The sequence below is a fragment of the Pistacia vera genome, unplaced genomic scaffold (genome assembly GCF_008641045.1).
Source record: "Pistacia vera cultivar Batoury unplaced genomic scaffold, PisVer_v2 Contig386, whole genome shotgun sequence".
Classification (NCBI taxonomy): domain Eukaryota; kingdom Viridiplantae; phylum Streptophyta; class Magnoliopsida; order Sapindales; family Anacardiaceae; genus Pistacia; species Pistacia vera.
Window position 1 is genome coordinate 55,083 of NW_022196208.1, and position 11,228 is coordinate 66,310.

Below are 11,228 nucleotides of genomic sequence, written 5' to 3' on the forward strand. Positions count from 1 at the left end.
ACTGCCCGCATGTCATGGATCCAGGGGCGGCCCAAAATGACGTTGTAGGGGGATGAGCAGTTGATCACCAGGAAGACTGTCTGTTTGTTTACTCCGCCGGCATAGATAGGAAGGATGATCTCCCCGATAGTGTATTTTTGTTCCGAGCTAAATCCAACCAGCAGCGTCGGTCGTCTGTTGATATTTGCTTCTTCCAGCCCCATCGCTTTTACTGCTTCGAGGATAAGATATTTGCTGACGAACCTCCATCTACGAACACCCTTTTCACTAGGATGTTGGCTATTTGCAGGGAGAAGACTAAAGCATCGTGGTGAGGAGCGGCCAGGGTGACCGGTTTGTCATCTTCGAACTGAATCACTTGATGAGAGTATGACCTCAAGACCGGATGGACGGACTGGATTTCATGGTGGTTGGTTCTAGCATACCGCTTGGCCGACGAGTAACTTACCCCACTGATTTCTGATCCCCCGGAGATGAGCGAGCAGAAACCTTTAGGTGTGGGTTCTCGCGGAAGGGGCGATAGTTGTTTGGGGCCCTTCTGGCTAATGGTGTTCTTCCCCTTGTCAGTGAGTAGGTCGCGGAGATGTCCCCTCTTCAGAAGTGCGGCGACCTCGAGCCGCAAAGCGATACAGTCCGCGGTGTTGTGCCCTTGATCGTTGTGGAACTCGCACCACTTGGTTACGTCTCTCCTTGCCTCGGGATTGAGTTTACCAGGCCATTTGACGGTGGATCCCATTCCTTTCATTATCGCTACGACCTGGGTTGGTTTGACGTTGAGGTTGTACTCTGGTATTTTGTGCTGGTTTGATCTGAAATGTCTGTTATCATTCCTTGCGGGTTGGCGATCATAAGGTCTTCTGATTCTGCCCATATTGCGTGCTAGAGGTTGGTAGCGGTGTTCAACCAGTCTAGGCTCTGGCTTCCTGTCATTCCGCCTTGGTTCATATCTGAAATGGGCAGCTCGGTTCACCTCGTCCTCCTCCCATCTTATCTGGATAACGGCTCAGGCCAAAGCATCTTCCATTGTGGTGCAGCCCAGCTTCGTAAGTTCTTTGTATAGTTCTCCATCCGGGAGGAGGCCTTTTCTGAAAGAGTCCACAGTAGTCTCGGGGTTACATGAGGGAATCGAGATCTTCTCTTTGTTGAATCTGCTAACAAACTCTCTTAATGGCTCTCCCCTTCGTTGGTATACTCGGTACAAGTCGGCCGACAACTTCTCTAGCTTTTTGCTGCTGGCGAACTGTTCCACAAAGGTGTCGGTAAGCTGAGCGAATGAATCGATGGATCCGGTCAGGAGGTTTGTATACCATTGGAGTGCCGGGCCGGACAAACTAGAATCGAAACTTTTGCACATGCAGGCTTCTCTCAGCGGGCGGGGTATGGAGACAGTGAACATCCGCTGCTTGTACGAGGCTATGTGGTCATCCAGGTCGGTGGTACCATCATATGGTTTCATATTGGGGATGGTGAATTTCTGGGGCATATCAGCCAGGGCGATCTCATCCACAAAGGGTGAATCGGCGTAACAATTTGGTCTGCTTTTCTTGGTTGGGACTGGCATCCCTGGAATGCGTCTTATTACTGCCTCCACGTCGGCCAGTCTCTTGGCCAGTAGTTGCTCCACAGGGGAAGGGGATGCTATCCGGTCATCCCGTCTTACCGGGTCTGGTACATTTCGTTGGGTCATCCCTCGGGGGGTGGTTTGACAAATCATCCCGTTGTGCGCCCCTTGGTAGCATGGGTCTTCCTTCATCCCTTCCGGTTGGATGACTCCCATTGTCACTGTTCTATTGTTCTTCCCCACATGAATGGTCAGGGGAGTCGTCTGGTAGTCGTTCGGTCCATCAGGATAGATGGGCTCAAGTGCTGAAGTTGGTTGGGTTTGGCCGTTCAACCCGCGAGGGTGAGCCGAGCCGGATGGGGTTTGTGTCTGGGTTGACTGGAGGTGAAGTGGGATGGAGGGGATGGGTTGATTCTGCGGGCTCTCTGTTGCTGGATCGTTTTGATCATGAGGCTGGGATGGGTCGACTGGACAGCGCGCTGTTGGCATCTCTTTATCTCCGTTAGTCAGAACAGAGTAGTCAGGCACCAATACGTTTAACTGACACGGCCCTTTAACAGAATCCGCGGGTCGATGCTCCGGTGTGGAGAGAGGTTGCATGGATGGGATAGTGGTACGGAACCGATTGGGGGGTGCTTGGTCGGGCAGAAACTCGAGATCGTAGAACCGGCTTACTTTCTCCTTTAGCGACTTGTTCTCGGCCCTGATGGAGGTGTTTTCGGCTTCCAGCGTGGCCACCTTGTCCAAATTTTGTTGCATGAGCGCGGTCAAAGCCTCCAGTCTGGCCTCGAGGCCGGAGTTAACATCGTCGGGATTGTCGACCATGGAATATTCCTCCACGTAGCGAGGTTCGTCAAGCCGAATGATTGCTAGAGGCCCCACGATAGGCGCCAAACTGTAGACATAAAAATCTACCTGTACGGAAGGAGAGGGTGTGATCCCGTGAGGTTGAGGCCACTAGCGATCCGCTGCACCTGTACACGTAGAGAAACACACGCGTGAAGCGAATGGAAAACACCGGTGTGGTGTTTACCGTTGGCACTCCGACGCTCAAGTCAGCTAGGCTGAAGGGAAAATATAGTGAGGGCTAGGGAATAAGAGGTTACCGGAAGTCTAGTCGGGGACTGTGACTACGGCAGTGATATGGGGCTCTCAAGTCAGAGCTTTAGGTGTGAATCTTGAATGTCCTTTGTGAGAGGGCTGGCCTCTGCTTATATAATGACTGTCTGGTCTCCCAATTCTAGTAGAAGTAGGTGTCCTAGTATGACACTAATGCAAACCCTAGCAGAATTAGGGCCGTGGTGAGTCGTCTTACCAATGTCCAAATAGGAAGGTGATCCTGATTAGGAGAATTAACTGAGTAGGAAAGTGATCAGGAATAGGAAGGCGACCTTGAATAGGAGGTTGATTAGGAATAGGAAAGTACTCTGAAAGGGCTGTGGGCTATGGACTCGCCCATGAACCTAGGGAATGGACTAGGTTTAAGAGGCTCGTGCCCGCGTGGTTTGGGCCGGCTATACCTCATGTCAAAATAGGACTAATCTGACTTGGGCCTCTGTAGGACTGGGCCTGGTCTTTCTTCACTAGTGGTCCTATTTCCCTATTTGGGCCAAGGACGATTTTTGGCCCTAACAAAAATCATTTCAGTAATGCCAATTTCATCAACCTTTCCCTGTTCCGTTAAAGACTTCTCTCACTTCAGCTTGCATCCTTTCCATTAATTCTGGATTTTTTGTCAGTTCTACCATTGTCCATTCTATGAATGTAGAAGATGTCTCAGTGCCACGAGCGAAAATGTCCTGATAAGGAATTTATATATGAGTCTGAGTAAAACAGTTAAAGCCCTACAATTAAGTTATGCATTCAACTATATTCGGAGAGGCAAAAGTAATTACCAAAGATTACGGCTTTGACAGTGTCTGTATTCATCAAATGTTCAATATCACCTTGTTCTTGAAGTTTCAAGAGAACATCAGCCAAATGTTTCATCTCCTTCGCTCCTGTCAGACTTCTTACATTCATTGATAATGTTTTCTATTATTTTGTCAAATTCGTCATGGAGCTTTTGCATATAAGAGTTAGTTCTAATGATGGATTCGAGCAATTTAATGGAAGGTGTTGAAGTTTGAATCCTTTTGGTAGAAGAGGAAGACGTGATGAAGAAGAAGGCTATTATGTATCGATTGAAGAAAAATGAATGGAAAAGTTTTTTCTTCTCTTACAAACTTACGACATGGTATCAGAGCTTTTTTCTTAAAGGCTTATGGAAGATGAGTTTGGAAAAGAAGACACTCCAATAGAAGATTGGAGGAAAGCCGTTCCAATAGAAGATTGGATGGAAAAGAAGACACTCCAACAGAAGATTGGAAGAGAGCCATTCCAACAGAAGATGGATGGAAAAGAAAACACTCCAACAGGAAGATTGGAGGAAGAAGACCACTCGAACAGAAGATTGATGGGAGAAGAACACTCTAACAAAAGATTGGAGGGAGAACCACTTCAACAGGAAGATTGGAGGGAGCAAGAATCAACATGTTTGGCAGCAAGATTGGCTGCAAGTTTGGCTTGAAAAGCCATGACAGTATGAAAGGACATGAAGTGAAGAATATGCTTTGAAGTTCATTACCAAAAAGATTCAAGGAGTGTTGAAGTTTGAATCCTTTTGGTAAAAGAGGAAGATAGGATGAAGAATAAGAGCGATGAAGAAGGCATGGACAAAAAATTTCAGTTTTAGATAAAACTAAATTGCAGTTTAAATTATGAATTTGAATTTCTCTTAACTGCTATTAATAATTAGTTAAGTGTAGTTACTTAATTTTATCTCCTTAAACCTAAAAAAAAAATAGAGAGAGAGAGAGAGAGAGAATTTATTATGTATCGATAGAAGAAAAATGAATGGATAATTTTTTCTTCCTCTTCCAAAGTTACAACAGAAGGAAACAGATTTGCAATATTAAAACCTCCGAGCAACCTTGCAATTTCCATGATAACTGATATGAACAACTTTTGGTCAGCTTCACATATTTCCATGATAACTGTAAATTCAACAACTATCTAGACAGAGAGTCCAAGAGGCCAAGAAAAAAAAACAGAGAATCAACAGAAAAATATTAGGGAGAGGCAGAGGTAGTTACATTAAAAGTGAAAATTTTGAAAATTACATCAATCTCAAACGAACTAAACAAACAGAAATTGATTACTTTAAAGCCTAAGCATTAGGCTATGGATGATAGGGAATAGGAGTCTATGAAATTATAAATAAATAATATAGAAAAATATAAAGATTATAATTGATAATTAATTTTAAAAAAAAAAGTAAAAAACAGGACATGAATCTCAAATCACGTGTTCATGAATGTATATAAGTTAAATCTTACATTCCTCTCTACATTCTTTTGGTAGTAACAAAGGAGATGTAATCTCAGTCTCTTTATCACTAGTTTCAAGAACTTCATTTCAATAACACCTATTTCATCAACCTTTTTCATTCTATTGAAGACTTCCCTCATTTCAGCTTGTGCTCTCTCCAGCAACCTTGGATTTTTATCAGTTCAGAAATTGCCCGTTCCAATACTGAAGATGATGTCTCGATGCTACTAGCAATCATGTCCTGCAAAGGAGTTACATGTCTCTGGCTTGAACCTCTATAAAGACAAATTAAAAAAATAAATAAAATGAATAGAGATGTAGTTATGTTCAAGTCCAAATAGGATAAATTGAAAATTAGTCCCCTTGTAGTCAACAGTATTATTAAGGAACCTCTCTGGATTGAAGATCTTGGGTTCAGTCCAATATTCTGGATCTCTTCTGATCGCCCATGCATTAATATTGACTCGGATTTTGAAGGGTATGTCAAATCGATTAACCACACAATACTTTCTGCATTCTCTTGGAACTAACAAAGGAACAGGAGGATGTAGTCTCAGAGTCTTTTTCACTTCTAGCTTCAAATATTTCATTTCATCGACGCTTGATTCATCTATCTTGCCATTTCTGTTGAAGACTTTCCTCACCTCAACCTGTGCCTACTCTACTACTCTTGTATTTTTCATCATTTCACTCATTGCCCAATCTATAGTTGTCGCGGCTGTGTCCACTCCAGCACCAAAAATGTCCTGAAGAGAAGATTATTTGGATTTGATTTCAGTTTAGCTATTGTTGAAGGGATGGATAACTGGAACTTTAAGGACGGTAGAGAACACTGCAGGACGTGTGAACTCTCAAAACAATATCAACCAGATTTTCAGCTTCTTCGCTCTTGCCAGTATTTGATGTTGCACAGTGCTTCTTGTGGTCATTGATAATGTTTTCAACAATTCTGTCAGCATCTCCCTTTTGCTTTTCTATTTGAGACAACTCTCCATTGATTGATTGAAGAAATTCCAAGGAATGAAACAAGTCTGCCATATTAAAACCTCCTGCTGATATCATTGCTTCCTTGACAACCTTTATGAACAATTCTTGATCTTTGGATTTGTTGCCAAAGGCTGCCGTGGAAGTGATTTCATAAATTAGAGAGTTAATTTTACTGGTAAGTTTAATTGGTGATCCAGCTCGTGATGCAATCCAATTTGTGAGAGTAGACATCTCTTCCTTTTTTATTGATCGGAAAGAGTGGACTCATTTCGGGCTAAAAAGTGTTGGTTTTGCTAGAAAACAAAGAGGAAAAACTGATGAAAGAGAGAGAACCGAGAACTGGAAATATTGTTGTATTTTTGCATTAAAAAACAGGGATAGTTTTTATACAAGAGTATGCTACTGTTTCACCTAAGGCTCCAAATTTAAAATTTAAAGTTTAAACTTAACACTTCAACTAATACACGTGTAAGCACAATAAAATACATCATTTTATCAACCTAATTCACCTAAACACATCATTGAAACCTTTCTAAAACAGTAATAAAAAATTGCTTCTGTATGAACCAAGTCCAAAAAGCGGCAAAACATGCAATTCAAATTTTCTGTCAATTTTATCATTTCCAGCATGATATCACAATCTTCAACACTCCTCCTTGATATCATTGCTGGAAACACCAAGTCTAAGCCGAAGATATTCAAACTTGGCTTTGGATAATGTCTTGGTCATGATGTCTGCGACCTGTTCTTCTCCCCAGCAGTGCATCAACTCAACTTCTCCATCTTGCTCAACTTCCCTTACAGCATGGAACTTTATCTTTATATGTTTGGTTCAACCATGATGAACTGGGTTTTTAGCCATAGCTACTGCAGACAAATTGTCACAAAGAATCACAGTAGGCCTCCTCTAAGTTTTTCCTACGTCAAATGGCTTGGCTCACGGAAGCAGCAGCAGAAATGTATTTTGCTTCTACTGTGGACTGAGCTACAGTTTCCTGCTTTTTGGACAACCAACACACAACACCTGAATTCAAGAAAAACGCATAGATGGAAGTACTCCTCATATCATCAATGGATCCAGCCCAGTCACTGTCTGAGTATCCAACAAGCTGGAAATTTTCAGACCTCTTGAACCACACACCAAATTCAAGACTACCTTTAATGTATCTTAGCACCCTCTTAGCTGCCTGAGATGAATTTCACTCGGGTTGCTCATAAACCTGCAGAGAAGACTTGTTGCAAACATTAAATTAGGCATGGTTGCTGTTAAGTATAGTAAATAGCCTATTAAGCTTCTATACAGACCCTCATCTACCTTCACAGCCACATCTTCTTTGTTCAGTTTCTGATTCATAACCAGTCAAGCATTCACTGATTTGCACTTATTCGTGCCAAACCTTTTAAGAACTTCATTAGCATACTTCCTTTGATTAACAAAAATCCCACATGAAGCTTGATTGATTTCTATATTGAGGAAGTAGGACATTTTCCCAAGGTCTGTCATTTTGAATTCACTATGCATGGCTTCCTTAAACTCATTCAACTGACTTGGAGTGCTTCCGGTGATGAGAAGGTCGTCTACATAAATTGAAACAATAATCAATTCTCCTTCCGCCTTTCTCACATATAAGGTATTCTTATTGGAACTTCTCAAATAACCCAAATTGATCAAATAATCATTGATCTTGCTGTACCAGACTCTAGAAGCCTATTTTAGGCCATACAAAGCCTTCCTTAAAAGATACACTTTGTTCTCTTTGCCTTTAACTTGGTACACTTTTGGTTGATCAATATAAATCTCTTCATTGAGCCAACCATTCAAGAATATAGACTTGACATCCAGTTGAAAGATTTTCCACCCAAATTGTGCCGCCAAAGCAAGTAACAACCTAATTGTATCATGCCTAGCCACGGGTGTAAATGTATCTTGAAAATTGACTCCATATTGTTAAGTAAAGCCTTTAACAACCAACCTTGCCTTATGCTTATGAACTAAGCCATCCGGGTTTAATTTTTTCTTGAAAATCCACTTAACTTGGATTACCTTTCTATGCTCAGGTCTGTCCACAAGCTTCCAAGTCTAAGTTTTCTCTATCATTGCCAATTCCTCCTACATAGAAACTCTCCAAGCTTCTGATTTTATTGCTTCAGAGAAGCTTGTTGGTTCAAGTGTAGCCATGTTGCACCTTTCATACACTTCAGCCAAAGATTTGGTACCTCTAGTCGGGAACTCTTCTTCAGCTTCACTTTCATCTTTTTCAAAAACCTAACCACTACCAGCTTTAGTCAGCCGTGGTCTTACCACTTCATCAACTTTGTTCTCTTCCCAATTCCAAACACCATTCTCATCAACCTTAACATCTCTAGTGACATGGATCTTCTTGGTTTCTGGACTATACACTCTATATGCCTTGGATTGCTTGCTATATCCAATGAGTATTCCTATAGTTGCTTTGTCATCTAGCTTACTCCTTTTGACTGTTGGAACAAGGACATAACAAATACTCCTAAAGACTCTTAAATGGTCCACGGCTGGTTTGATTCCATACCAAGCTTCATAAGGGGTTTGGTTGATCAAGGATTTTGTGAGAAGCCTATTAAGTAAATAGACTAAAGTATTTGCAGCCTCTGCCCAGAAGCATTTCGGCAATTTCTTCTCAGCCATCATGCACCTCACCATCTCTACAACAGTCTTATTCCTCCTCTCACTTACTCCATTTTGCTGTGGAGTATAGGAACTGCTGTATTGATGCTTAATCCCTACTTCTTTGCAAATTGTTTCAAACTCATTTGAAGTGTACTCTCAATCCCATTGTCACTCCTCACCATTTTAATATCAAACCAGTTTGGTTTTCAACTTGCAGCTTAAACCTCCCAAAAACTCCAGCCACTTCATTCTTTTGCTTCAAGAAATACACCCAACACATTCTAGGTCAATCATCAATGAATAAGACAAAGTACTTGCTCCCATTAATTGAAGATGTTTGCATAGGTCCACATACATCTATGTGGATGAGTTGGAGTTTTTCTACAGCTCTCTAACCTTGGTTTACGGTAAAGGGTGTTCTGCTCAGCTTGTCAAGTTGACATGCAGGGCATATAGACTTGACTTCATCAATTTCGGGCATGTTCTGGACCAGCTGTTTGGTCTAAATTTCTTTAAGGCCATGGTAGTGATAATGGCCAAATCGTTTATGCCAACTTTCTTATTCATCTACTTTGGCACTATGAGCCTTAAGTTCTGATTTTTTTAGTTAATGGGAAAGCTTTTTCCCATCATTCTAACCTTCATAAGTTCACATCGTTCACTATCTAATATTTTGCAAGATTGATCCTGAAAATTTAGGACATATTTTCTCTCTAACATTTGTCCTACACTAAGTAAACTTTGGTTTATTTCAAGAACATAAAGAACATCAGAAATCAACTTGATACCTGATTGAGTTTGCATAGCCACATCACCTCTCCCTTTGACATCTACAAATTTTCCATTCCCTATCTTGACCTTGGACTGATATACCTTGTCCAAGCTAATGAAGCTTTGCAAATTCGGAGTCATGTAATTGGTGCACCCGCTATCAATCAACCAGGTTTTATTACAAAGTGAGGCTGCACTGTAGGATGCCATAAATAGTTGCTCAGCTTCGTGCCCTTGCTGCAGGTCTTCAACCATTTGAGCTTGCTATTGAGAAGGTTCTCCTTTGTTTTTACAAACTCTCTCTGTATGGTTGAATTGCTTGCAGGCCCTACATTGAATTCCTAGCCTAAACCAGCACCTTTTCTCTGAGTGTCCCTTCTTCTTGCAGTGGGAACACAGTGGATACTCCTTTATCCCACCAGATTTGTTCCACTGAGTGTTGGCCATTTCTTTCCCCTTCTTGTCTCCATCGTTTCTCTTATTGCCTCCCTGCACAAACTTCCCTTTGTGAGTTGCAATCATAGCACCTTCACTTGCATCTTCTTGTCTTAAAAGTCTCATTTGCTCTTGAGCTTGTAAGGAATGGACCAGCTCAATGAGAGTTATTTGAGACAGGTCCTTAGAATCCCCGATAGAGGAGATTTTAGACTCAAATCTTTCAGGTAGGCTCACCAACACTTTCTCTACTATTCTTCTATCTGTCAACTCCACCCCAAACAGTCTAATTTTATTAACCACACTCATCAATCTGTCAACATAATCCATCACCTTCTTAGTTTCTTGCATTCTCAACATTTCAAATTCCCTTCTCAAGTTCAACACTTGCATGCCTCTTGTTGTGTCAATTCCCGTATACTCTTCTTTCAACTTATCTCATGCTTCCTTTGGTGTTTCATACGCCATAATCCTTGTGAAAACTGGCTATTTAGAGTTTTGACAATGAGGATGCTGTAATAGGGGTTGAAAGGTTGGATAAAGAAGATGAGTGTATCTGGCCCTCTAAGATCAATATGAGCTCTGATATTGTTGGTTTTGCTAGAAAACAAAGAGGAAAAACTGATGAAAGAGAGAGAGCCAAGAACTGGAAATATTGCTCTGTTTTTGCATTCAAAAACAGGGATAGTTTTTATACAAGAGTATGCTACTATTTCACCTAAGGCTCCAAATTTAAAATTTAAAGTTTAAACTTAACACTTCAACTAATACGCGTGCAAGCACAACAAAATACGTCATTTTATCAACCTAATTCACCTAAACACATCACTGAAACCTTTCTAAAACAGTAATCAAAAACTGCTTCTGCATGAACAGTGGAGTCCAAAAGGTGGCAAAATATGCAATTCGAATTTTCTGTCAACTTTTTCATTTCCAGCATGATATCACAATCTTCAACAAAAATCTCGAATGTACAGATTTTTTGTAGTTGTCTCCAACATTCACCATATGGTGAAAAGACTTTTTATGCTAAAATCTGAGGCCTTGATGCAAATGTTACATTATGGATCTTAATCACTTCTATGGCATATACGGACAAGGAAATAATGATAGTGGAAACTTCTCCAAATTTCATATGCATAAAAGGTTCATATTTCTTGGCTCAAGTCTTGTAGTCGGCGGTGGGGAGAGGTGGCAACAAACTGGTGTAAATTTCCTATGAGAGGTAATTTCAAGGCCCTGGAGGCAATATCTTCCCAATTTTAGCCACCACGAATAGAAAGAGAAGACACGTGACAAGAATTTAGAAGTTGGGGAATGTGAGCTCGATGAGAACAGTACAGTGAGGATCGAACTATGAACTAAACTTAGTATTATCCTGAAGCTAGCTAATATATTGTAGTTTTATTTGTGCAAGAACAAAATCTGAACAAAATATAATGCAAAAAAGACATAATA

At 41.1% G+C, this 11,228-nt stretch overlaps 1 protein-coding gene across 1 annotated transcript; it reads right to left on the reverse strand.

The window, feature by feature from the left end:
• Positions 1–208: 208 nt before the first annotated feature.
• Positions 209–745, reverse strand: LOC116140907. Its single transcript, XM_031426477.1, has one exon. It carries the CDS (start codon positions 743–745, stop codon positions 209–211), a length of 537 nt encoding a protein of 178 aa, XP_031282337.1.
• Between the last annotated feature and the right edge of the window lie 10,483 nt (positions 746–11,228).

Excerpts from the sequence above, each read along its gene's own strand:
- LOC116140907 (XM_031426477.1), bottom strand. The coding sequence starts at position 745 with ATGAAAGGAATGGGATCCACCGTCAAATGGCCTGGTAAACTCAATCCC.